Below are 27,709 nucleotides of genomic sequence, written 5' to 3' on the forward strand. Positions count from 1 at the left end.
GAGACTGAGACCAGATGAAATCCTCTGAAACCAGTATAGTAAGCTCGTTTTCTTGGCATGACTTTTCGAACTTACACCTAAACGCACCACAAATGTCAAAACAATCCTCTTGATCTGCAGTAGCATCTCTAATATTTCGATTTTAATCGATAGATCGAACGAGAAGCCGGCTCGTAACTCCCGTCCCGTGAGTCACTTCTTCCTTCCGTCATTTCACAGAGCCAGAGCTGGATCGCTGGGACGCAAAAGATATAATTTCTTGATTTTTCGCATGTACTGTGTCTGTGGAAGATTTCACTGACTCCTTGTTTATCTCCGTAACTCTTCAGAAGAATTTTAATTTTATCCCGATTCCCAACTGGCATCACCAGGAGTACATAGGCCCTTTTAATTTTAATTGCCTCTCAATGTGATTTTAGTGCTGTGTAAGTGTCAACTTTCATTCGATTCCTTAAATGCTTTGCTCATGATTGCCTGCTACATCAGTTTTAACCCTGCAGGTTTGTATTTCCAATGTTAACTCCTCCCTGCCGTTTCCAATCTAGTTGAGGTACTTACTGCATTACAGACTTTTTATGTACTGGAAAGCTTACTATGTTTGCCCCGTGATGGGAAGGACTTGCATGTACCACTCGTCTCGCAGCACATGCTGAAGCCCACCAAAGCAAGCAATATCAAACTTCAAGCAGTACGGAACTTCCTCGATTACATTTCTAAAGCTAAGCATTAGTGGTGTGCAGCCCTATGACCCTGTCATTGCTTGGCCTCCTAGCTGGAAATTATTGCAACCTTGCCGATGTATTGTTGACAGTTGGAGATCACAGTACACTTCCATGTAGTGACTTGATAATCTATCCTTAGTGAAGTAATAACGTATGTAAAATGAGAAAGACGGACAGCAGGAAATCATGCTGTAAGTCTGTTAGTTCGAAAATTTTCCTATTTCTCTGAAGTCCATGCGCAGGGAACGAAGGGTTTCAGTATCGAAAGAGTGTCGCTGATTTTGCCAACCTGCGTTGAAGTTGGTATGTAACTGAAATTCCTGTTACCACATGCTGGTAAAATCATTTATTGGACAACTCATGTTGGTTTAATCTTTTTGTAGAGGTTTCAGTCTCATTTACTGAGCTTGACAGTTGCGATCGTTTTCGTAGGTTCGTTTTCAACAATTGATTGCAAGATTCTCTTGGAGCAGCTCATCACCATTAAGAATAGTACTTACCTATACTTCAACTGCTGAAGGCACTTTTTGTGATCCATCAGATACCATCATTCGAGTTTTGAAGTCAGTTATTCAGAACTGCTGAGAAAAGAAATTAGAGGTGTCCTCAGATAAGTTGGCATTTGTTTACTTCTGAGTGTCGTGCAAAGCAAAGTGATTTACAATCCTGCACACGATGGCAGCATTGACTGCCTGTAGTCAATCCTCGATGGCTATTTGATGAGGGTGCAATCAGAAAGTACACAACCACCAACTTATTTGATAACACATCTATTCAACATTGAGCACTAAATGCTGCTCAGGTGCATTTGTATCACTAGATAGATGGCCACCTGCTGTGCCCAAAGAAAGTCTGCATTTTCTCATGATCCGAACCAACTCTGGCAGCAGTCACATTTAAATTTTAAAATGGTCACAAATAGTTCGTTATCAGGATTACACTTGTCTCGCTTTGCCATGCTAAAGAAGAACGCCGTATGAATATTCGAGAATTTTTTGGCAACAAATATGACAATGTCTGAAGGCTCGTACGGCGTTCTTCCTCAGCACGGCATTGCTGCTGCATATCTAATTTTATGGAAGCTCAAAACAATATCACCCATGTTGACTGCAGGCTGATAATGAACCTAAAAATACGAGAGAGGTACTTTGGAGGGGAGGATTGCCTTTTGTATCTTCTTAAAAACTTCACTTACCTACTATGAAAGATGTTAGAATTATACCACAGAAAATAAAACCTATTGTTAGATTCTCCAAAGTGGTTTTAAAAGAGATCATGTCATTGTTTTTGTTTGGATTCTATTTGATGTACCCAATGATGAATCTCTATGGTGATATCACAAGTAGTAGCTACCATTCTATTTCATGTATGTTATCACACGGTTTCCAGTACTTTTTGATCAAATTCTATTGAGTTATTCATATGCTTTGTTTAACCCAAGCAATAGAAAAAATGTATCTCTCAAATGAAATGAAGCTTAGATATTCCCTTGTCAATTTCCTGGTAAAGAAATCCTTTCAAATTGCTTTCCTTCCTCTTTTTACGTTGTTTTACTTTCGTAAAAATTTCAAGTGGATCTAAGCTCATCTGTGTTTTTTTTTTTTACAGATTGTCCCTTAAGATGAGTTCTCAAGAATCCGAGGAGTCCCAGGAGACTCAGTACATGTCGTAAGTACTCTGTTTAAGTTTGCTGTACATATTATTTGGAAAAATGATGCTTTTATTATGGATGACAATGCATTTCAAGATGAATTTAATCAATCTCAGTCAATTTTCCAAGCACCAAAAAAGAAGGTCTTCGGAAGATCAACAAATTGGATCCGCAGTTCAGCACGAACTACCCATTATTATGAATATAAACCCCTGCAATGTTTTAATTGTTTTATTATTATCGTTTGGCAAGATTATACGTAATATCTCCTCTTTTCGATTCAAGTTTAGTTCAATCTTAGCAGTTAGCAGAATCTTTAAGAAGCTCATAGACTTTCCCTCTTGTCCTGTGAAAGTGTTAGATTTTTTTCTAAGTCATGCTTGAACAAGGATTATAATAATTTAAATCATGCATATGCAGCTGTAAATTCAGAGATCTCCTCTTAGGGGTATCTTTTAGGAAGCTTTAATATTTATTTTGGTTGCCTGTCGGTTGTGCCATGATTTTCATCCGAACGTATCGAACGCATCTGCCATAAGTCACTTTTTGGCTTCTTCAAAATACTTTTCCTTGCACCGAATATTAAGAAATTCTGTGCTGGCCGAATTTTAATATTATTTTATATGATATTCCTTACAGCCTCCTGAGCACAATGAGTTTTTAAAATTGAACTTACTGTGTGCTGATCTCGAGAAAAGCCAGGCTGAAAAGAAAATTTGTTGACATTTGTAGACACAATATCCAGTGCAAATGTCGCCATAGCTGATTGATGATCAAGGAAAGCTTTTATTCCCCTGCAGGCCATGAGATAAGACTAACAAAAAAAATCAAACTGAAATGCTTCAAATAATGACAACATTTGTTGTAGTGTCTCTACAAACTAAATGCTCAACAACTCCACCTTTCCAACAGAAAATTCGGAAAAAAGATGGTTGAAAAATTCTCTTTTCCTCTGTTTATTTCCCTGTTCCTCTCCACATTAAGATATAGAAAAGTCATTGCTAGAGACTGATGATAACAATACTCACAACTAATTGTTGTTTAATAATATTTCAATTTGAGTAATCAACTTTAAAATACCAGAAGATTACTGTTTTATGATTATGTAAGTAGAATTTTCTTCCAGTAGTTTACCACTGCAAAGGGAGCATATGTTACCAGTATCAAATAATACTGAAATTTAGCGGATGCCAAATTTCTTGGTATCTACTCCGTGCGTTTTTGTATAAGGAATTAGTGAGAGAAAAGGAAAGAATTTTCAGTATTTTTGAAGTTTATGTACAATTTATGTTGTATGTTACCTTTGATTTATTGCACAGTTTTAAAGAAACACTCCCAGGTGTGATGATTGAAGTTTCCCATATCTCAGCAAAAATTCATAAAGAATAATAGAAGAGATTTTACCCACCCTAACTACTTTTTCCCTCTACTGAACAAGTGTATAATTACATTACAGAATATTTATAAAAGGAAGCAAGGATATTTTTAAAGTCCAGCCTCTCGCTATCTCTCGCTGCATACATTAAACTAATTTTTTTGTATAGATCTGGCAAAAGAAATAAGTTGGCAGAGAAAATGTAGCAAAGAATACGTGAGGGAAAGTCTGAAATGTCATCAGAAATGCCATTTCTTAAGTCTATAGGATGAAGCATTTTGTAAAAGAAACTTAAATTATGCCCCTGCAGTTCTCTAAGTTTCTGGTAGAATTGCAATTTCACCTTTGTTGTTGAGTGCTGGAACAGTTGTTTGCTGGCAGCCATCTCTAATTTTAGTGGGAGGTCTGCTGTTAAAAACTAAGCATGGATCAGCTTTAGCGTCCAGCCCACTTACAAACTAGAGGCTTCAAAAAGGTTCATCAATGCCTTTCCTGGCCCTCTCATTGGCCAGCGGTTTAAGTCGGAGCAATCGATGAGTCTCCTTGAAGCCTCTAGTTTGTAAGTGAGCTGGACGCTTTTCAAAAGTAACTTGAGTTTTGTACTGCTCTTTGCAGAACATTTTGCCCTCCATCCAAAACTATCTACCCATAGACACTGTGAATAGAAGTGACTGATTCTAATGAAGCGAAAATGTATCATTCGGCTCCATTTACCGATTGTCCTTAGCAGTTGATGAGCACATGACATTTGGAGGACCTGGCTCCTTTGGCACCTATCACAACACCTCTTAAAATTTAATTTGTATCCTCATTTCTCATTTTTTTTCAGAGAGTCTCAAGAAAGTTTAATTGAATTGAAACTAGCAGACACGCAAACAAGTGAAGATGCACCAGTCAAAAATTCTCCTTCACTAAATGAAGGAACGTTTGCTGCGCCACTATCAAAGAGCTTACAATCTAATAAAACAAGCAATGAAGACAGCATTTCCATGACACTATCACAAAATACGATCATCCTTTCAGAATCAGATGACACCTACAATAAATCGGGAAACCTCTCTTTGTCAAATGACTCTCCTGACTTTCAAAACATTTCAAATCCATCATCAGCTGTGCTGACTCCACTGTCTGATGACTCTAAACGTGAGTACTTATTTTTATTTCTGGTTAATTTTGGACAGCTTCAAGAAATAACTGAAGGCTTTTCGCATAATCGTTTTAAGTTGAAAGAAAGAGAAAAAACTGAAGGCATTTGATCAACAGATAGGTCAATAATTGAAAATGCAAGTAAACATCCCAGTAGATAATTCTCAAAAGTAAGCTTATTATGCTTTTCAAAATTTTTCTGCACATCACTCAACAAAATCTTAGTTGGGGGAGAGAGAGAGGGGGGATTTCACCTCATTCTTATCCATTCCTTTATTGAAAATTTTGGTCACTCTCTTTGTGAGAATCAGTGAAAAAGTAGCCATCGTGTTACTGTGATGGTGTTATCACTGTTACATCCTGACTCCAGACTTATGAGCACAATTATTCCCAGGAAAACAGGACCTCACTCATTTGCCACCATCCATGAATTACTAGATACGTTATAAAAGTTTTCTGTTTGATGACAATATGACTTTTATCTGAACCTTGTTCAATCATCTAACTGTTTTCTATCTCACTTCATTTGTTTCATGATTGGGGACAGCCGGCATTAGCAGTCAAGACTTATTTCTGACAACATCTGCAAGCAATCAAGGGTATGTATCTTTTGCTTTATCCTCTTTGCTTATATCCTCTTTGCTTGCTTTATCCTCCTTGTGAAAATGATACCAGGAGCCCGACCATAGTCTTGAGCTGATCTACTGACACACATGGAGTTGGTTACCTCCAAAGGGTGTTCCTCATGTGAAAGCGCCTTATTTCATTATAGTAAATTTGTAAATCAGCCAGAGACAATGGTCAGGCTCATAGACTTATAACACAATGGAGACCGCGCACATTGCCTGACTTTAGGCGAGAGAGGTAAGACAGCTAGTAGGGTGAAGCAGGGTAGAAATGTGCCTTCAGCTTATTTGATACAGCCTGATATACAAGTAATACCATATGACGCTCAAAGCAGGAGTGTGGCTGCACATCTGTGTCGCCCGAGGGTGGTGGTTTGCGTTTGCAGAAATTTAATGGAACGGGTGGCACTCAAGGCTGCCGGCAGCATAGCTGGACCAGGGACCAAGTTACAGCTGGGTGGTACCAGTTGCAATCTAGGTTGCCTATCGTCTCACCAAACTCAAAGCATCCTAATTTGCGGTCTGACTTGTATTATACGTTTTTGGTTAGGCTATAGCTTACCATTTGCTTCCCTAATAGATTATGTTTCTCTGCTAATACAGCTGCATTGTCTGCAATTTGTAAAGAACCAGTCTGAAGAGAAAAGTGAAGTATTTGAACAACAGTGCAAGAAAATCAAGGAACACATGTATCCCAAAAAAGAAGAATCTCTTTTATTTGCTGTGTGCTTTGCCTTGCCGCTCATTGTTGTTGCTTTTTCTACCTACTACTTCAATTTGTTGTTGTGGTCTTTTTTTTTTTTTTTTTTTTTTTTTTGTTTGTTTATAAGAGTAATGAAATGGCCACTAAACTCGGGTATCACATTGCACTGCCGCCACAGCAAAAACGCTGTAACTTCATTACAAATTTTGTATTTTTCTCTCACACATACTGCTCTAATACAATACAGGGTGTCTAGCATCAGAAATTTCCTGATTATCCCGATTCTATCGGGATTTTATCCCGTTCTCATCAGGATTTGAGGAGAAATCGGTTGTAAAATCAGGATTTGAGAAAAGTCGGCCGTCCACTTGTTTTCTGTTAATTACCCGCTGTCCGTCCGATAATTTTTCTCCGCAAAAAAGCAGGATTTGGAAAAATTATGAAATCAGGACTCAGCAGTCAAAAATCAGGAAAAATCAGGATTTCCCAAAATTGAAAACAAGTAGACACCCTGGAAAATCTAAGTGTGCCTAGGCTTCATTTTCTTAAATATTGAGTTCCTAATAGTATGCCAAAATTGACTCGAAAAATGGAGGATGAGTATTGGCTAGTTTTCTTGTAAAATAGTATTTTGTCAGAAAAAAATCGAAAAAATGTCAAATGGTGATATGACGTTTTTACTTTGGACGGCAGTGCAAAGAAGTTGCCCAGCACACAGGTGATCCAATAGGTCATAAAGTGAAAGGGTTTTGATGTTAAATTTTTGGTGCAGTAGCTCAAGTGCCTCGTGGAAGAATACAAATTCGCTACTTTCAGATTGTAACAGACAATTGATACATACAAGATAAATTATTGAGGCATACAAAGGTATCAATAACAATGTAGGGGAGTTAATAACTTGCAACCAGTCATTTGAATTGACTTGACTTTGGCCCACAGCATATGATAGAGTTGTCTGAAAGGTTAATGGTTTGTTTTTGGCCACTAATTCAGTTTTTTTCTTTGTTTGTGAAATAGCTTAAGTCAAAGATTTGTATTTTCGTCTTCAACACCTCGACTGCGTGAGTTATCTGACACTGAATGTCCAGCCCAAAAGAAAAGAAAATTGGATCCAGATCCTGACGCATCAGTAGAAATTATTTCAAAAACTCCTGACGTTTCCAATCTAGCTGCTGAAATGTCAGTTGAAGAGGTATGATATAATCTCAGGTCTTTTGATTTTTATTAATGAAGCAGAGCAGGGGTGGGGAAAGTTCTTAGCCCTCCCATTTTAAAAGCCCTTCGCTCCAGAGCTGGAAATGCGGGGGAAGGGGGGCGAGAAAGGGAAGTTACAAACATCGAAGCAGGAATAATATCAAATATCTTTAATGCCTATATTTCAGCCTTGCAATTGGAAGGAGCTTTTTCTGTTTATTATTTGCTGAGTCGAGGAAACCTCAAAGGATTTAACATATATATACTTAAAATGAAAAATTTAAAGAAAGGGGGCAACACCTATTTGACGCCATTGTAAAAGATATTTTCTCTATCCTAGTAAAGGGTGGTCTTTGATGGAACGAACGCAAGATATGTTGGGGGCAACGAAAATGGATCTTTGGTGGCGGTTTTCCAGCATCTTGAGACGGGACCATGTCCATAATGAAGGTTAAAAACGATATTGTGCACGACATCATGTCCAGGCAGTTAGTGTGGTGTGGACATGTGTAAAGAATGTCGGAGTATAGGTTGCCCAAACAAAGTTTGGATTAGGTACCACCTGGAAAAAGGGGACAGGGATGTCTCAAGAATGGATGGCGACAGGACATTGACGGAGAGATATTGCGTTGTTAGTTGCCTGATAACCCTTGGGAAATTAGGCACATGTGGCGTTCGGATGTCGCAGATTGTCAGAGTGAGTCGTAGTCATAGAGCGTCTTTTGTGTTTTGTAGATAAAAAGGGGCAAAATTTCTCAGTTCTCGCATCTTCTAAGGAGCACCTGAAAGCTAAAATCAACATTAACCCTAAGCATAAGGAGTCAGTCTGAATCCATAGATTGCACAGTCCAATATTTTTGTTGCTTATAAAGTTGTCAAATGAATGCCAATTGGTCTTCAAGGTTAACTAGAGAGTGAGAAGGGCGCCAAATTCAGAGAAAGACGATATTAAAATAATGTCTGGGAATTAAATTGGACTCAAATTAAGCTATAAAAGAAGATCACAGAAGGGGGATGAGGCGAGTCTTGATAAGTTAGAAAACAAATGGCTGTCACTCAGGAGGGAACTACTTATTTTTTAAGACTTTCGAAAAAATGACGGCGTTGAGTTAAAAGTACCTACATGGGCAGAGCTAAGGGGGTTTTAGGGGGGCCTCCTCCACAGAATTGGAAAAAGTATAATCCGGCCCCCTGGAAATTCTGTCTGTTAAAACAATATCTTTGTCAATGATAACTCTTTATCATGGTGTAACTCTTAGTAACAATTCAAAAGTATTTAGAGCTGAAAATACTTGAAACAGCGTACTTTGTGTGCAGAAGTCAACGGAGCATTTACGTCACAGAAGCTTCCAAATACGTCCAAATACGTCCAAATACGTCCAAATAGAGTAAAAATTTCAAAAAATCTCTGGGGGATGCTTCCTGGTGATAGGGAGGCCAGACCCACCCCAGTAAGCTAATATAGCTATGTCTATGGGTACCCTATCAAAGTTTAAGTAAGAAAATAATTGAACACCCCGAGAAAATTACTTATTAATTTTTTAAAAATAGGACAAGTAGGCTTTGTGAATTTTTCATTTTACCAGGTTGATAAATGAGTATTACCTGATTTATTTATTTTTTCTTCCTGGTTGTTTTGTGCTTCTCTTCCTTCAGGCTATGTACATTTCGGAATACACCTATTCCATCTTCAGGCCACTTCACCACTTTACTAGCACTATAGGGCGCGTTCGATATTCGATAAACTTAGAATGTTAAAACACTTAAAAGTTAAAAAACCGGAAAATAAAAACTACGCATAGACTAAAAAGACTGCACGAGGCGCGACCGATAACTGATTACTTGATCTTTCCTCCTCGGCTCTTGTCCACGGGGCTAAGGAACGTGGCATTATCAGAGGTGTTACTATCGATTCGATTTGGGTGTTGAGGATGTTGCCGGATGTTTTCGCGCGCTCGATTTCCATTTGTTCCAACAAGTTCATTCTTTTGCCCTTTTTACATGTATGTATCACATCAATTTTGCATTTTTTGGATTCATGATTTTGTTCTATGAGATGGTCGCTGAGTGAGGAGTGTCCTGTGTTTTTGAGGCGTGCGTTGGCAAAATGTTCGTTGGTGCGGGTATTTATGGTACGCCCTGTTTGCCCAATGTAATATTTTCCACATTTGCAGCTGACTTTGTAAATCCCACTGGTATTTAATTGAAGATGGAATAGGTGTGTTCCGAAATGTACATAGCCTGAAGGAAGAGAAGCACAAAACAACCAGGAAGAAAAAATAAATAAATCAGGTAATAGGACAAGTAGGATTGATCAAAGTCCACTTTTCCTTTTCTTCCTTGTGCTCTGTTTAACAACTTACCCTGGAAAAATATCTTTTTTACGATTCAATTTCACAATTGAGGTCTCCAGGTAATGAAGGGGGTGAGTGACATTATTGAAAAAATTTAATTAGGGACGGTTGCGAAAAAAACTCATTTCAAAGTAAATTCAATGCAAAACCTAAGGTTCAAAACATGATTTTTAGCTTTAAAGCACCATTTCATATATATTTTGAGCTGTAAGACCCCATTCAGCATTAAAATCATCTTTCTCGAAATAACAGAAATTGTACTTACCTCCTTCCTATGGTGTACTCAATATTCATACTTGCAGTATAATGTAAAGTGTAAGTAAGTAGCTGTCAGTGCTTATGAGTCGGTACACATGTATTGAAAAAAAAAAAATGCAAAAATGTATCGAAAAACGAGACTTCAAGTATCTTTGCATGCGTCAACACAACTCTTTTAAGACCCCAAAAATCAAAATTAAGAAGATTAATTTTTTTATCAAAGTGTGGTAAACGGTCATCTGATATGCTATAATTTTTAAAAAATTCCTAGGGAAGGACCCTTTGACTACCCCTCCCCCCCTAGAGTGAAGGAAGCCAAAATTTAGGTTTGAACCTCTCTACATGAAACCTAGCTCTGCCTTTGCTTTTTTCCCTAAAAGAATCCAGAGCCATAACTCAATTTGTGTCCTTTATTCACAAATCTACGAAAAACAAACATACTTCATTGCGACTCTACAAAACACATGCATGTAATGCATCCAATGTTTAAATCTCCCCCCTCCCCCCTTAAGAGATCCTGAAATCTTGTAGGGGTCTGCACAATATGTCTTAGAAAAAATAAAAATACCAATTGAAAAGAAAAAAATTCACTGTACAGTTTTTTCATATTTTTAAGAAGGATGAATTGATGATAATCTATGCTAATTTTTTCAACAACTAAACGTTTCACCTCCCCCCCTTCCTTTTGCAGGTTCCTGCTGAAGGAGCTCCGGCACTCTCTGGCCCATCTCCAAATAGTGGCAACACAATTATTCTTGAGTCATCCAATACTTGTGCTTCTGTGCCACCAACCGCAACCGAGTCAGAATTTTCTCTACACTACACGCAGTCTGCTTCTCAGCTAAAAGAGCTTACCAGTGCAGACGTTCCAAAACGTTCCTCTAGCAATAGTGAAATACTGACAAATGGATCCCAGGACAGTCAAAAAACAAGTTGGGGATCACATAATTATGAAGAATTCTCATATAATTCACATTGTGAGGCTATTAAGTCGCCCTCAAAGAAATTGAAATTGGAACAGGACAAAAACTTGGCAGATACTTACAGGTGTGAGGCAGGACCAATCTCAGTAGTTTTAAAAATGGTATACTCAGAAACAGTGCCAAATAAATTGTTAGCTTTGGACATTGTAGACTTTTCCTTTCATCTGGAAGAGGGAAAAGAATACAGACGAGCCAGCTCCTCCTTATCTTCAGGAGTTCTTGGTGATCTTTCTTCTGGTAGTTCAAGTCTGTACAGCTTGCCCGGTCCGTTCAAACCCAGGGGGCGGCAGGCATGTGTAAGCTCCACTGATAGTGACCAAATCAAATCGGATGCACGAAAATTACAAGGTGCCAATGGCAAAACACATTCATCAAAATTGAGCCCGTTTCCAGGCTTAGATAGAGTGCCGGTGAGATGCAGCAATTGCCATTTTGCATTTCCCCAACCTCAGTTATTCTCTTCGCCAACTATGAATGGGACAGCAAATGGAAAAGGTGACTTACAAATATATGTTAACTCCTCAGGCCACATTGTAACCCCAGACATCTCATCATCGTCCTCACAAACTCATTCGGGAGGATTGCAGTCAAGAGAGCAAGAAAACAGGTCATCTCCTCAATCACCAGTAACGTATCAAGAAATTATCAGATCACGTGAAAACCCTTTTGGAAATCTATCTGTCGCTTTTGGCTTTTGGTCCAGTTTTTATTTTCCGTGTCGCATTTTGAGGTGCATAGCAGACAAGTTCTTAGTATTGTTCTTTGATAACGAAGAGAAAGAGCTAACTAAAAATAAACTCATTCCTTTGTCAATGTTAAAGCCCAATAGCATGATAATGGTGCACGTACCTTCCATCAATTCTTACACACCAGGAAGGCTCGAAGAAATTTCAGATTCACCGGACCACCGATCAGCGCCGTTTGCTGTATTTACTCAAAATGAGCTAAATTATTTTTCAATTGAATCCCTTGGAATTGCAGAACAGCAGAGGAAGGTTTTAATAAGGAATAACAATCCTCAACCTGCCACAAATTTAAGCTCCATTGACTTGGACAACTGCACCAGTGCAAAAAGAAATAGGACCCCGCGTCAGAGCATCATCTCAAGTTTATCTTCACCGAGGACAGTAAAATCCACTGCTGCAAAGAAACTATTCAGGAATGCAGAATGCAAAGCAAGCACGAGTGAAGGGAAAAGTCCCAGGAATAATAAAAGAGCTGCTCGGAAGTTACTAGACGAGCCCAAATCTTACTATTCAGATTCAGAGTGCGACCCTAAGCAGTACGATTTAGACCTCTCAGGCAATGGAATCCGTGGAGTGCACCTAGAAAAAAAAGACTTCAATGATCCTTTGTGTAACTTGAAACAGAAGAAAATAACAAGTGCAAATGATGATACTTCACTCATTGAGAAGTACGGGCCAATTCCCGTTAAGGGAAGTAATTTATTTGCAGGATTTGTCTTTGTTCTGACTTACACTGATGAGTCCATCAGCAAACCCTCGTTTAGAACCCAAACAGACTCCATGACATCTGAATCAGAGACAGATTTAGATGAATTTCTCAAGACTGAGTACCCCTTCTCCAAATCAAGATTAATCACCCAGATCAAAGCTGGAGGTGGTTCATACTATGAAAATATTACCCACGTTCCATTTAATGAATTGAAAAATACAGTTTTAATTTCAAACAAACCTAGTCTCACTTGCACTTACATATATGCCCTAGCAGAGGGTATCCGAGCGTATAAGCATGAAGATATAATTTACTGTTGTGTCAATAGTATACCATTTAGAGATTATATTCAGACACAAAATTATTTGCCCAATGGATGGTCCTATTCATTAGTTGGCTACAAAGAAGTCCCAAAAATGAAACCAGAAGAGGGGAGTTTACGACCCCAAATCTTGAAGGGCAAGTGGATTCTTTTACTTTTAGACGAGAAAGCAAAACAGGAGTGTGTCGATTTCTGGACAGCGATCTTAGAAATTGCAGGTGCTCGACCCAGAAGAGGTTATGCAAAAGTGGGTTCAGATGAGTCTCCAGTTATTGCAATTGCAGATGAGTCACTGAGTAAAGAAATGCGAGAGAGAAAAGATATCAAATGTGTTTCTGTTGTATGGCTCATTCAAAGCTTAATCAACAACCAACTGATGAAAGCAGAAGGCCATCCTCACTACAAGTATGATTTCAAATCTGGTCGAGTAGATGATTCTGTTTAGTCATAAAGTTTCTCTGTGATCTATCTTATTTTTATTGTTAGATACTGTCGGATATTAGTTTTTGTTCATTTGTATTAAATTTTGCTTGACCAGACAATGTTGGTGAAAGAAGGCTTTCTACTTTTCTGAAGGAACTCACAATTCATTCTAAGGGCCAGATTATTATATGATACCAAGAATTGTATGTTGGGAGGTTTCCACTCGCTCGATCAGTCTCTATTCTAACTACAGAGCTTTCAAGATGGTTACAACAAAGATTGTGAGAAATGGCTCTGTTGAAAAGAAAAAAAATAATAACTGTAATGTTGCTTTCAAAATACGCCTCTCGTGGAATCACTCCGTTTTTCAATGCATGCTGATAGATTTTTGTTAAAAAAAATGAGAAATCCTCAGACACTCTGGTCCTTCATCATTGTAAAGCACAGCATCAAAAAAAATTATGTTGAAAGGTATGAAGCCCTCTCTCACGAAATTTTGCCTAACTATGTGGTACATACTATCTGTAAGGATTAAATCCACTCTTTGCCAGTGGCAATCTCTTTCTTATACCTTACTTCTAGACCCAATTTTCAGTTTTTAAGTGTACTTATTTTTTTATGAACAGTTGTTCTCAAAATTTAGTAAACAGGAGACAAAAAGGAAGCATTATCTTGTGAGCATGTACTGTTAATATGTTTTAATTTCTTTGAATTTCAACTTTTCATAAATTATAGAATAATAACTTTTCCTATCTCCATTAAAATATCCTGAGTGCTATTTTAGCTAATCATAGTCCATTGCTATCTGGATTTTCCTGAATTAAAGAAATTTTCAAATCCAACCGCCTCTGTGATGAGACAGGCAACACCTGCAATTACTTAAGGTCCAGAATGTAGAAGATGAAGATGTATATTTATTATACAATGGCCATTTCAAGTATTTCAATGTTAATCTTCAGGTAAATTTTAATAAAAAATTTGTTCGTCAGAGATATGCAAGACACATAAATAAAAATAAACAAGCCCAAAGTGGACCGATAGTGATACACAAGTCGTTGTTTTTCTGAACAAAATTTGATGCTGACAGGTGTCGGTGCTGGGCGTGCGCGTGCAATCAGATGAGACCAAGCTGGAAGGAAGAAAAATGCGAGCCAACTGGTTTTCCAGGTTACTGGTTTAACAGATATTACTCATCCTTCAATTCATTGATTTCAAGTTTTTTCAGCGAATTCAATTTTTTTCCTTTAGCGCATGTGTGCAATATGTTAATTGTACATTCCTCTGATTTGTGTCTGGTTTCTATTACATGTTTGCTCAGTAACGATTTTCCCATTGGCTTTCAAAGAATGAAAAAATGAGAAAACCTTCACTCAGCAATCATGTAATAGAAACCAGGCACAAACGAGAGGATTGTACAATTTACACATTGTACGCTTGCGCCAATGGCGAAAAATGGAATTTGCTGGAAAAACTTGAAATCGATAAATTGAAGAATGAGCAATATCTGTTCAAACCAGTCCGCTGGAAAGACTGTTGCCCTAAATGATTCTTCTCTCCAGTTTGGTCTAATCTGATTGCGTGCGTACGATTGGTCACCTGTTACTATCAAATCCTGCCGAGAGATTCTAGGGACTCAATTCTGTAATTGTGAATCCTTCTAAACTTGAACAACATTTTACAGTTAAAGTTTATTTTTCGACTCTGACCTGCGTTATGAAACTTTTCTGATGAGCAGGATTTTTCATTTTTTTCCTCTCTAAAATTTTGAGAACAATTCAGGGTTAAAGGTTTTATTCCATTCCATGTTCATATTTTCCATCCAATTCTCATCTGTATCAAGATTTGGGTAATCTCAACCTTGCATTTTTCACGACTTTTCATTATGTAATATATTCATGTGGAAAATTTAATTCATACCCTGAAGTTGTTATAATTAATTATTTGTGTGCAAATCGGTGTTCAACACACTCATAATACATCGATACATTCACGCTCAAAGGTGTTTTCTAGCAATCAACATCATATCTGCGCGATTGAAAAAGACTATCAAGTCTTATAAAAGATATATGTAGACATGAAAAATGGACGCAACAAACTAGTTGTACCATGGAAAGATTTTTATGTCTTTTTTGTTTGTTTTGTTTTACCTGTAGACTTAGTTTCAAATATTTTTCATTATTTGTGCACATGCAAGGTTCTGTATTTTGATTCCTTAAGTTCTACTAATATTTTTAGTAGATAGGTGAATAATTATACGCTAATTATTGATTTGATTATTCAAAGAAAAATATATCACAAACTTAATCTATTCTATTCATAGTGAAAATAAGTAGATCAGTCTGCATGCTGCCTTTTTCCTTGGTAGTATTTGCCGAAGCTCTGTGGCTTTTTATTCCTCAGAGCCCAGCATTCCAAGAACATTACATTGAAAATTTTAATTTTTGTCTTTTGTGCAGATTTTACAAAGTAAACTCAAGCCATTTGTCCTTGTGATTTAAAAATTTAATTTATTTCATTGTTGACTAATTACTATTGTGTTTTTAGACCTTTTGGAAGTTAAAAAATTTACCAACTCCCAAAATGTTTTTATCATTCATGTAATTTTTTTTTAAATTTTTCTGTAAAAATTGCATATACTACACATACTTAATGTCACCAGATGCAAATTTTTCTTCCATAATCAATTTTAAGAAAGCACAAAATTGTGCGACAGTCAGCCTCTTGGTTTTTTTTCATCCTTGTGGATATTTTTAACTTTTAACGGTTTTCAGAGAATTTAAAGTAGCATAGCACCTTCTTTTTTTATAAGTATGGCAATAAAATGTTGAATGTTCAATGGTTTAAAAAAATTTCTCTAATGACTAATTTTATCCTAACGAAGAACGTTTTATTCATTCTATTTTGACCAATTTTAATTAGGTATCTAGTTCTTGATTTTTCACTGTGCATCAAACGGTCCATTTTCTATTATTTGTCATAACTGAATAAAAGGTCCTGTCAGGATACTTTTTCAAATCATCTTACTTATTCTTTTTCACAGTTAAGATTGCAAATGAAGATGGAAACTACTTAACGGTCATGGATTAATTGTGATGAACATATGAAAGAGTAGTAAATGCCTTTGTAATTGTTTATACTCAGTTAAACTCTGTTAATTTTTGAACTATGTTGTAAACTTCTTAATATTATCAAGGACCATACCGATTCTGAATCATTGATTCCCTTGTAACATTCCTGGGAAAAGTGTATCTTGCACTTAGCACTGATTTTCCATTTGCTCTAAAATAGACCAAATATCAGGAATATTTTCATTCATGGTAGCTTGATCTCATGCCTCAGCCATCTTCTTTTTATCGCTACTTTGCTATCGAAAAATACCTAGTGCCACATTGACATTCTTATCCAGGTTGGAAAGAGAATTTTTTCCTACTGCTTTAAAAATTTCAAGTTACTTTCACAATTTTACTTAGAATTGTATTCTTAAGCTCGTGTTGAAGCATAAAACTGTAGTTCATAGACGCACATTACAAATAATTTTCCTTGTTCATTTTTATGTAGGAATCATTGGTTTAGATTATAAAGTATAACCAGATCTCCTACTAAGCGTTTCATTTTTTAAAGGCATTTTACTGTAATGGCCAGTCCCTTAATTTTTGTTGATGGTCTTGAAATAGCTTTGTACCTTAGTCAGTATCAAGTATGTATCACAGAACTGCATTATCACAGATAGTGCTCATAAGTAGGCAGCAACAATGATTGGTAACCTTCGTCCAAGAGCTTGTCATAAAAACAGCATTTTGACCCTTTTCACGATTTTTTCAAGCTCATATATTGATTTTTCATACTTAAACTTCGCTTTCCTCAAGTTTTGAGAGCTCTCAAATAATTTGAAAGGAATGTAAGAGGAGAGGAAGGGATGAGCCAAAATTCTGCAATCCTATATTCATAGAATAGTTGGAGATTTTAAGTCTTAATTTGCTTTGAAATTTGCTGAAATCACAAACTTTCCATGTTTCTAAGTTTATTTCAGTAGCTTGAGTGTCTAGCCAATCTAAACTTGCATTTTTTCTTTTTTATACTTTTTTACTATTATCTATTTTTAAAATCTTCGTAAGTGCTAAATGTTCATTTTCCAAACCACTCATGGAAATTCTTACAGAAAAAAGAAGGAAATTTTGTATTTTTAGCCTCACAAAGCTAGCTTCTACTGCTGTGATAGCTAAGAGAGCAGTAAGTGCATTTCTGTCGGAGCCATGGTCAGCACATACTTTTATACGTTTTGAGGTTCATCCCAGCATGCACTTACCGCTCTCTTCGCTATTACGGCAGTACAATTGAAAGAAATATAGTTCACAGAATTGTTGATTGTGTCTTATCGATTACTCTACTACTTATAGTATCCTAGAATATTTCCATGCTAAGAAAAATAAATAAACAATAGTTGATAGGAAATGATTTTGTAGCTTATAGCTGGCTCAGAAAAAAAAGTAGTTCACATAATCCCACCTTCCCCTAATATGTGGCAATTATTGGAGTGTTGATGTTTCCCTGCCTTATCTGTGAGTACCATTAGTCAAAATGCAATTATGTGACTAGTGCAACTGACAATTCTAGTTACAAATGGAAAGATAGATGAGATTAAGTGATTATTCTTGTCAAAATCTTGATCGAGTTGTAAATATTTTACCTCTTTTTTGTTAATATTATTAATATCCATTACGTTATCTCTACAAGTGTACAAATTTGTAATTGTTTGATAGGAAAAAAATCTTGTTCACGCTTTTGCCTATCATGAATGAACTGTCCGTCCTTGTGTCATTCGATGTGGAGTCGCTTTACCCTAGTATACCCCTCGAAAAAACAAAAACTTTGTGCAGGAAATGGTTTGAAAAGAATAACATTAGTGAGAAAAATATTGAGGAATACATGCAAATAATAACAGTATGCACAGAACAACGCTTTTTCCAATTTAACAACAAGTTTTACATTCAAAAAGACGGCCTTACAATGGGTAACCCTTTATCTTCAATTTTATCCGAATTATTTATGAGTGACCTAGAGATGAACGTAAAGGAAAGTAGCTCGTTATTCAAACATTGGTCTCGAAAAGTTGACGACATATTCGCCGTTATAGACAGAGATAAAGTAGACGAGTGCTTACAATTACTGAATTCAATAGAAGATACCGTCAATTTCACAGTGGAAATAGAAAAAGAGGGGACTCTCCCATTTTTAGATTTGAAAGTAATCAGGGTAAATAATAGGCTTGAATTCGATATATATCGAAAACCCACACATGTTGACGTATACATCAATGAAAAAGCGTATAACCCACGTGAGCACAAATTAGCCGCATTTAGAAGTTTAATACAAAGAATGATCAAAGTCCCCTTGACACCAGAAAGACTGAATAGGGAAAGGACAAGAATTATTGAAATAGGGCAAAAAAATGGGTTTGAGGCATCAGAAATCAATAGGATAATTAACACAGCAAAATACAAACAACGAATCAGGAATATTACCACCCTTCAAAAGGATTGTGAAGAAAGAAAATGGGTTTCAGTAAACTATCATCCTGCAATCTATTCAGACCTGAAAAAAGTTTTTAAAAATTATGGTCTATGCGTAGCTCCCAAAAATAAATACAACCTTAGAAATATTGGAATGAGGAATTTAAAAGATGAGACACCCGTTTTAAAAAAATCGGGAATTTATAAAATAAATTGTTCTGGATGCGAGAAAGTGTACATCGGACAAACGAAAAGAGATATCGAAACAAGAGCTAAAGAGCACGCTAGGAACATAAAAAACCGTTTTTATTTAAATAAAGTATTCATGAACAATACGTTTCATTTATTCATCACATATTTTCTTTCCAGTTATTCCACAATGCATATCAAAATACTCTACTATCAAGTGAAGTTTGTCATCAGCTTATTAAGTTTCACCTATTTTGATCTATGGAGTTGTCGTGTTTTAGGGTGAATGTCAATTGAAGTATCCTCAATATATCCGACATGTCAAAGAATAGTTAAAAATCCCTACAAATTCTGAAAATATTTTGTTTGGCTGGAAAAGTAATAATTACAATCAACATGCAGAATGGTGGTTTCACAGTCCTTTATTATTTTAAGATTGGATCATAAACAATGATTGTTTACAGTGAAAGGAAAGTAAAATACGTATTTTACATTGAATAAAAAATGAGGAGTACTATCAGCAGCAATCCTTTTAAGTAAGACTGAATCAAGAGAGGTAATAAAAAATTATTAGGTATAAAAAGTGTCAAAATGATTGGTGTACATTGATTCCGACAATACTAGCAATCCTGCTGCACGTAACGTCAGAATTTAATAGTAGGTCAAACATTAAGCGAATTGCTAGTCTTTTATTTTTGTGACTAAGTGTTCCCGTGACGTTAAGATAAAAATGAAATTTTTGTCCTTGTCTAATTTAGATTACCTAATATGGTCGAAAAGCGTATTGTCACATGTTCGTATAGACGTAGGAAAAAAGATGGAGATGACGATTTGCATTTTCTACACAGGTAAATTGGATCTGAGCATCAGCCATCGAATTTTAGTGAATCGTGGACATGCTGTTAAAATACCATGCTTCAGCTTGACTGAAGCTGGTTTGATAAACGTAAAAAGAAGCTACTCTTTGAGTTGCCGGAGGTTAGTCAGAGTATTTAAACCAGAGTTTGCTTGTGTGAACAGGTTTAAGTTACTTGTGGCTGAAAATAAAAGATGGTACTAGCACTTCAGGCATGACATCTTGGATGCAGCTCACTCTCAGAATGTACCTAAGTTATTAATCCCTTGCACCATAGAAATAGCAAAAGATATTATTTTTTGACATGTTTTGGATAGGAAATCTGTCTGACATTTTCGCATTAGAACTCTGCCTCAACCAAATCGCAAGATTTGCAATACAGTTAGGTACAAATAGATAAAGCTGGCTCATGAATGATTTCTTCAAGTGAGACATAAGCCAAAATCGTTACACTTCTTCAACAAGGTGCAGACACTAATAAATTTAAGAGTTCCATCTCTCATATTTGTGGTTAATTTGTCCAGTTAAAATTAAGCATTTAGAAACTGAAGAAAAATGGAGGCTTTCTCCGTCACCTACTAAATACAGAAGTAACTTAGGCATGCTGTATAATAAGTCATACTGAGGTTTGATCATTTTCCAATAAACTAACACTCTCAAAATCTTAAGACATACAAAGTAGGAGCGATTTTTGCATGAATTTATTGTTGATTTATCATTATTGAAGTAACTTTTTAAACAAATTTTACTTAATTTTATGAGAACAGTGTGTTTTTGGCAAAATTATCTTTTAGTTTCACACACAAGAATAGGTAGGTAATTTTTTATATTCAACAGGAAATTGATGCCCACTTTAGTTTTAGCTCAGGTACATTTTTCACATACTACTTACTTAAATATAAGATCTCAACTATTCAGTTCAGTTTTAGGTGCCTAAGTGGGTACATGGATTAAACAAAATCGATTCCTTCTTCGTAAATTTTAAAAGTTTTTAGGAGAGTTCATTCAGTTATTTGCTACTAGAGATAGGAATGAGAAATAATGGTAAGAAGCCATATTGAGAATAGAAAAGTCTGAGGAAGTTTAAAGGTATGAATGGAAATATTTGTCAACAAAAAGCAGCTTACCTACTTTAAAATTGTAGTACAGTGAAATCTTTACCTATCTAAAATAAATCGAAGAGGCTTACCTACAAGTAATAAAACCATTTAAGCTAGACCTTTGCAAAATTATTGGTTACACATTCACTATACCTAACGTAGCTCTGTAATAATTTTTTTCTTGGGTACCCTAATAATGCATGGAATGAGATGGATAAAATTTGAGTTGGCCAACTAAAAAACTGGTTGCGATTTGCAAAAAATTGGCAAAACCTTAAAGAATGACTATGAAGAAGAAAAATAATAATAGACTATGTAATTCTCCTTGACTGGACGTTTATTAAAACAAGAATGGATTACGATTGGTGATACAAAAACAAATCTGTAAACAAAATCCTTTTACAAAACCGTACAATTATTAATTAAAATAGTTTAATATTAAAATTCTGTGATCCATTTTGAAACCTCAAACTTGCACTTTTAAAAGGCATGTAGGAAATAACAGACTATAATAGATTTGAAACACTTTGAACAGAAAAAAATAAAAAATGAGGAGAGAGTACAATACATCAATTAATAAAAAATTAGGATAGAAATAAAAAATTCTTACAGAGTCTAGCCATTCTCTACAAACGAAAGTACACTGACGATTACAGTTAAAAATAAAATAAATTCAAAAGCAACCGTTTGTTTCGTGAGGGACAAATTGTTTCAATAAAATCAAATAGGTATTTATTTCATTTGAGTGCACGCAGAAAAAAATCTTTGAAATGGATCGTTATTTAGGGTGGCTACTACAATTTACTTGCTCTTGATGCCACGGCCGCAGAAACAAAAGAAATTATGAAATAAAAAAAATAATAATAAAAGAGAGTGCATATTTCCCAACTTCAATTTCGCTTCACACAATGTAGTAATAATCATCCGACAGATATGACACATTAATGGCTGTATGAAAAGTTGACGGTCATAAAAAGGGGTTTGTATTCTGAAAGTTAAAAAAAAATTGCACTACCTATTTGTGAAATAAAGGACCAACTCAAATTTGGAGGCTGAAAAGAAGCAGATTTTTCAATTTAAATTCCCTGGCAGGCCGATGGAAAAAGTTGAAACATTAATTGACGACGAGCCTGGAATGGAACACGGCTTTTCGACAAACCTTAGATTTAGTACAAAGATTCCTACAGGAGTACCTACATAAACTAATTTTGGAGGCAAATAAAATTACTAACTGATATTCCAGATAGAACATTTGAATCTGCGGAAACTGCTTTTCTTCTTTTAGATTTATTAGAATATTTATGGTCAGTTAAGTATATTGTTGATTATGAACTTAAAAAATGAGATTAGATGTGTGCAGGCAAAAAGAAGTCGATTGACTTAAAACTTCCATGGCAGAGAGCTTTAAGAGGTGCAGCTGAAAGGTATTATACCTCCAAAGCATCTGAGCAAAAACAAGGATTTTTTTCTTAAAAAGAGTCCTAACAGTCTGTTGGTCTTCAAAAATGACTTTATGGTGTTGTCAAATGTTATTGCGTTTTGCTGATAGATTGCAAGAAGAGATACTTCACTCGGAAGTTTTGCACAGGCAACAAGTTTAGAAATACCTTGTCATATTTTGTAGGAGCTCATACATAAAAAGACTAACTTTAACCATGCTCAAAAGCTGTTTTGACAGAAAAATTCAGCTCCAAGTTATGGCAATATCAGAGGACATACTTAATTGTTTTTCTTATTTAAAAGAAAGAAAAAAGATCGGTAAAGGAATTTTTAATCATCAAAGGTTTTGCACCCATCAATAGTCAAATTCAGTGATTAACTGTAAATGGTGTCGAAAATAAGGATGTTAGTAGCTTTCTAAATTGAAAGTTAGTGCCAAAAAGTTGTGATCGCAAAGAGTGGAACATGTGTGTGACATTTTTCTCCTTCTTTGAAACAAGATGAGAAGACTTAGACTTCATGATTTTGAGAGAACTTTGGACTGAAGTATTCAGGCAGAACAACTTTCTGCATGTCAAGGCTGTCATGTGTGGCTTTGAACTACACCAAAATTTGACGAGACATCTCGAAGTCTGGTCTACTTAAGTATGAGTCAAATTTCACAATGTAGTGGCTGCTAAGCAATTTTCCTTATGCCTGTCAGCAAAACTTACCCGAACGTATGACATCGCTGTAAAATCATACATAAAATAGTTTTTTTAGGTATGATATACCGACAGAAAGCTGAAGATGTCTACTTCCAGGATATTTTGTTTTTGCTGAAATACATCTTTTTTAAGATGTGAGCTTGGAGGAGTTCCTTTTCAGCTGCAGTGGTTACAGGCTACACGGACCCAAGGATACCAGCCCCTTAGGAATTTTGTTATCCAATTTCTAATGAAATGGCAAAAAACAGATCTTAAGTTCTATCTCCACGATGTAATACTTGCACGATACAGTGTGATGAGACATTTAATGAAATATGTTTGTAAAATTAGAAAAATCATGAATATAAGACTAGGTCATTAGGTACAGCATTCAAAATTTCTACCTGCTTCTTGTTCAGTATGAGGATAACCACTGTCATTTTTTTAAACATCAAGTTTTTCCTGAAATTAATTAGGTACAGACATCAAATTCAGTTTTGGAAAAATGAGAGATCAGTTTCTCGCATAGAAAACAATTTGTCTGAACTTTAAATCAGAAACAAAGCATTTCATGCGTTTCTGGTTTCATTTAAATATTTTTAGACCACGTCTGGAAAAATAAAGATAGAAATAGGTACTATTATCAACCTGCAGGACTTCTCATCCTCAAAAGAAAAAATCTTGCATTTTTTTGTAATTTAGGGCCCAATAATGGTTTTGGAACCCTTACACTCAGAATCGAATGCAGAATACGAAGCTGTGCTGCTGGAAAAAACATTTTTAGAAAAAGCCATGCAGAAACATTATCTACGATTGACAAAGTTGACTTTAGGAACTGGCAGGAGTAAAATTTAAAGGGATACTTTTTAATATATATGAAACAGATCACTTACTTATGGCAATGCGCCATCTATATCCCTTTTCCACTTCAAAAATGTCATTAGATATATCGATTTATTTTCTTTCCTTTCGCTCAGTTAAAACTTTCAAGAAAAAACCAGAAAATTTAAAAGTATCTGTTTAAAGTTCATTTTATGGTAGAAAAAAAAGGAATAGTTTTAAAAACATGCCACTGTTAAGAAGTTGATGGGGAAAATGAGAATTTTCTGTTTAAAACATAAAGTAGGAATGGTTATTTCTCACTTATGAATTCCTTTTGGATGTTTTCAATATGTTCTACAAGTTCGCCTTTCGGTTTAATGAGAAAATATATGCGGTGGTGCTTAATTTCTTAGCCTGTCTAGTGGTTCATTGAGTTTTGTTAAAAAATTGAAGCGAAAAATTCTTATTTCATTGACTAGGATCACCGGGCTCAATGTTATCGTCAATCGTGACAATCGTTGAGACGATAAAACAACAAATAATTAAATGACAAATTTACATCACTTGACCTCATTTTGCATCTATTTTTCTTTATGGAATATCCCACTCTCACTAGTTAGCTCAATGCATTGTTTTGACATCAGAAAAAAAATCTGACAAATAATGCAGAGTAATGACTTGGATTGAACAAGACCATCTTGAACTTGAGAAATGACAGACATTGTGAGACAGAAGTCCAATTCATTGTCAGAGCTGAAATTTTAGGCTTAATGTTTTCTCTCTTTCTGCTTGTGAACAAAGGCAGGTAAGATAGAAACTTAGTACTTAGCCGTTCTATTTCACATCAACAAGACAGTAATCATATCATATAAAACTCAAACCAACAACTTCTGCCGCCAAGAAAAAAGAAAACATAAAGCTGAACTTGTGCTGTTTTAAATGTCAGAATTTTAGTGCAGAGATTTATCCAGAAAGCATTAGCTCCATTCAACCTATATCAATGTGCTCCACACATTTTCTTACATGATACGTACTCATCAATTATTCTTGTGATTTGTCTACACTAACTTCCAAAGCAAAAATTAAAGAGTAAAATTATAAAAAGAAAAAATTTACAAATACCTACAAAGATTGATTCTTTTCTTTTTAATCTACTATCACAACTGCGCTTGCGCAAAGAGAAAGCCAACCTTGTTCAATGAGGCTGATGGATCATGATTGATTCTGGAAACTCGAGTAAATTTGTTCATACATAAAAGATGCAAGTCTCTTGTCTAATGTTATGCAGCTTCAGAAATCTAATTCAGATTCGCTGAAAAATCCGTCAGCTTTGTAAAAGAACATATTAGCTACTTTGATGGACTGGAGCAAAATAGAGAGACCAAATAGGAAAATCAAACCTTTCAAGAGCTGTAGGGTTTAAAAACCTAAGGTTATGGAACAGTCATAAGATACTGATTGACGAGAGAAAAGCCCAATTATGTAAAAATTTTAACAGGAAAAAAAGCTAGGTCCAGTTGTTAATTTGAAGACTAAAAAGAGAACATAATGATACAAGAGTAATGAAAAATAAAATGGAATAGGATAAGCAAGGAAATGATTAAGTTGACTCAAACTTTTGAAGTCGTAGGGTGAAAACTGAGTTAAAATTTAGGGCACTACTTTGCTGTGACAAATGAGGAAGAATACACAAAAGAGGAAAAGAACACGCAGCTACGGCTAAGTAAAATTTAAAAGAATACCTATTTGGGAAAAAATCAGTATTTAAGCCACTCGTGCTTGAGACATTCACTTGCAGATGCGCGTTTATCAGGGTCATATTCCAACATAGGCTCCAGAAACTCTGAAAACAGCTTGGCTTCTTCATGAGACCAATGATATTTTTCCATCAACACGCTGTAGAGGCTCCATGGCTTCAGATCAGTGATATGTTTTAACTGATAATGACGATTGAAGAACTGCGAAGAATACTGACCTCGGTCAATTATATAACGTGGAATTGGTCCTAAGAGTTCAATTATATGCGCTAAGTGATCTTCATCGCGTGTGTAATTTTCACCAGAATGTGGCTCAAAGAGATAATCACCTGTGGCCAGTTCAAACGCCATACAAGCAACACTCCAAATATCTGCTGATGTGCCATAGCCAGCACCGAGAAGAACTTCCAAGCAGCGATACTGGCGTGTTTGAATATCTTCTGAAAAGTGATGATCAACCCAGCAAGCATTGCCAAGGTCAGCGATCTTGACATCCATCTCGCACACGAATCGTGCAGGATTGACTTCATCTCCACTGTACTTTTTTGTAAAATCTGCATTCTGCAATCTAAAATCAGTAGATGTGGGTACTTCTTCATTTTTTGTTTCTTCTACATCTTCATTTGATGCATTTCCATTATTGATAGTCACACTTTCCACATCTTCATTTGGTGCATTGCCATTATTCACCGAGACAGTGTCAGTTTCTACAACAGTGGCCTGAGCAGCATCCATCATATTTGCGTCAGCTGGCGATGGGCTTTCACTACTATCAACTAAAGTGTTTAAAGAGTCAACTAATTTATCGACTAGCATTTGCTCATCCACTACATTTCCAGAATGAGGGGATTCGATAGATTCTGTCTCTTCCATTGCAGAGGGTTTGTTCTCTTCTTCAACTTCTTCAGGCTCGTTTACTTCAACTGGGACATTTTGTTTACTCTTTTCAACTTCATCTATTTGAGCCATCTGCTTTTTCAGCAATTCAAACTGACGTTTGGCTTTCCGCCTTAGCTTCTTCTTCTTGTTCTTGGATATTTTTCCATCTGTTGTGACTGGTTCTTTAAACTGATTGGGGTCTGTACTAATTAGAGATGTGGGTAACTTAAGACCAGCAGAGTGCAACAGAGTTGCTTCAAAAGCTAACTTCTTGATGTAGTTCTCATCAACACACAGCAGAACATTTTCAGGCTTGATATCAGTGTGGATAATTTTGCATTTAGTGTGTAAGTAATCTAGTCCTTCCAGTACTTGCCTAATAATGCACTTGACATTTTGGAGAGGAATGCCATTATAATTACTTTTGATAATGAGTTTCAACAAATTATGTCCTAAAACTTCAAAAACCATGCACATATGAGAGCCGTTAACACCACTAATTTTAAAGTCATTTAGAAGCTGAACAACTTTGTTACGCTTTGGATCGTTGGCATCAGTCTCACGAACACACCTCAATAGTTTAATTTCATCTAGAGCAGTTTCAGCAAAATGGACCGCACTTTTCACCACTTTTAAAGCCACGAATTGTTTACCGATGAGATCCCAACACAGCCAGACAGTAGAGAAATGACCCCATCCCAATTTTCTTGTGACATGGTATCTATTTTGAAATAGATCACCGATTTTGACAGGATGATAGCCACCTTTACAATAGTCTGATGCATCCTCTTGCTCCTCCTCATCAGAGCCATACATTTCGTCTTCTTCTGCTTTCAAAGTTTCATTTGAGGAAGAGTTATCTGCTTCGCACTTGATTTGTAATGAGGGCTTGTCTTTATTGTTACCTTTAATCACAGAATTTCCACATTGTTGATTCTGGGGCCTTAGCTTCTTCTTCTCGGGTTTGTGCCGTTTTTTCTTGGCTTGAATCGCGAGAATTCTACGGTTCATGTCTTTGGTTTTGTTAACATTCATAAAAAAATTTAAATAAATACACAGCACTGAAACGCAAAATCTATAACCTTAGACGAAATAACTTCGTTAAAACCGACGCAATGAGCATTTTTCGCAATAAAAATCTAAACAAAGCATGGCGACCTAACAACTGAAGCCTAATCAGCTGAGATCAAGGTCAACCCAAATTTCAACTTTCCCAGAAATTCAACAAAAACCGATCGCAGCGCGCGCGATGTTACTC

At 36.0% G+C, this 27,709-nt stretch overlaps 3 protein-coding genes across 5 annotated transcripts; 2 read left to right on the forward strand and 1 right to left on the reverse strand.

Annotated features, from left to right (window-relative positions):
- The first annotated feature begins 177 nt into the window (after positions 1–177).
- On the forward strand, positions 178–18,018 carry LOC109043071 (uncharacterized). 3 transcript variants are annotated; one of them, XM_019060110.2, is made up of 6 exons: positions 178–425; positions 2,331–2,390; positions 4,578–4,891; positions 5,442–5,493; positions 7,241–7,415; positions 10,721–18,018. In XM_019060110.2, the coding sequence occupies exons 2-6, from the start codon at positions 2,344–2,346 to the stop codon at positions 13,232–13,234; spliced, it is 3,102 nt and encodes a 1,033-aa protein (XP_018915655.2). In that variant the 5' UTR covers positions 178–425; positions 2,331–2,343; the 3' UTR covers positions 13,235–18,018. The 3 variants fall into 3 exon arrangements, with proteins under 3 accessions (XP_018915655.2, XP_018915654.2, XP_018915656.2); XM_019060109.2 differs by having other exon boundaries at positions 179–500; XM_019060111.2 differs by lacking the exon at positions 178–425 and adding an exon at positions 554–1,025.
- On the forward strand, positions 18,004–20,029 carry LOC140225764 (uncharacterized). The gene is made up of 2 exons (XM_072305905.1): positions 18,004–18,751; positions 19,932–20,029. Exons 1-2 carry the CDS (start codon positions 18,004–18,006, stop codon positions 20,027–20,029), a joined length of 846 nt encoding a protein of 281 aa, XP_072162006.1.
- On the reverse strand, positions 19,316–27,625 carry LOC109043072 (SRSF protein kinase 3). Its single transcript, XM_019060112.2, has one exon. The coding sequence runs from the start codon at positions 27,484–27,486 to the stop codon at positions 25,573–25,575; it is 1,914 nt and encodes a 637-aa protein (XP_018915657.2). The 5' UTR covers positions 27,487–27,625; the 3' UTR covers positions 19,316–25,572.
- Positions 27,626–27,709: the final 84 nt, after the last annotated feature.

The sequence above is a fragment of the Bemisia tabaci genome, chromosome 1 (genome assembly GCF_918797505.1).
Source record: "Bemisia tabaci chromosome 1, PGI_BMITA_v3".
In the NCBI taxonomy this organism is placed as follows: Eukaryota; Metazoa; Arthropoda; class Insecta; order Hemiptera; family Aleyrodidae; genus Bemisia; species Bemisia tabaci.

What these genes read in the sequence shown, in the direction of transcription:
- LOC109043071 (XM_019060110.2), top strand. Translation starts at nt 2,344, where the DNA reads ATGAGTTCTCAAGAATCCGAGGAGTCCCAGGAGACTCAGTACATGTC. An exon ending in ACTGTCTGATGACTCTAAAC is followed by an intron (nt 4,892 to 5,441) that starts GTGAGTACTTAT and finishes GATTGGGGACAG; the next exon opens with CCGGCATTAGCAGTCAAGAC. An exon ending in ACATCTGCAAGCAATCAAGG is followed by an intron (nt 5,494 to 7,240) that starts GTATGTATCTTT and finishes TTTGTGAAATAG; the next exon opens with CTTAAGTCAAAGATTTGTAT.
- LOC140225764 (XM_072305905.1), top strand. Translation starts at nt 18,004, where the DNA reads ATGAATGAACTGTCCGTCCTTGTGTCATTCGATGTGGAGTCGCTTTAC. An exon ending in TACCACCCTTCAAAAGGATT is followed by an intron (nt 18,752 to 19,931) that starts GTGAAGAAAGAA and finishes TTGTGTGAACAG; the next exon opens with GTTTAAGTTACTTGTGGCTG.
- LOC109043072 (XM_019060112.2), bottom strand. Translation starts at nt 27,486, where the DNA reads ATGAATGTTAACAAAACCAAAGACATGAACCGTAGAATTCTCGCGATT.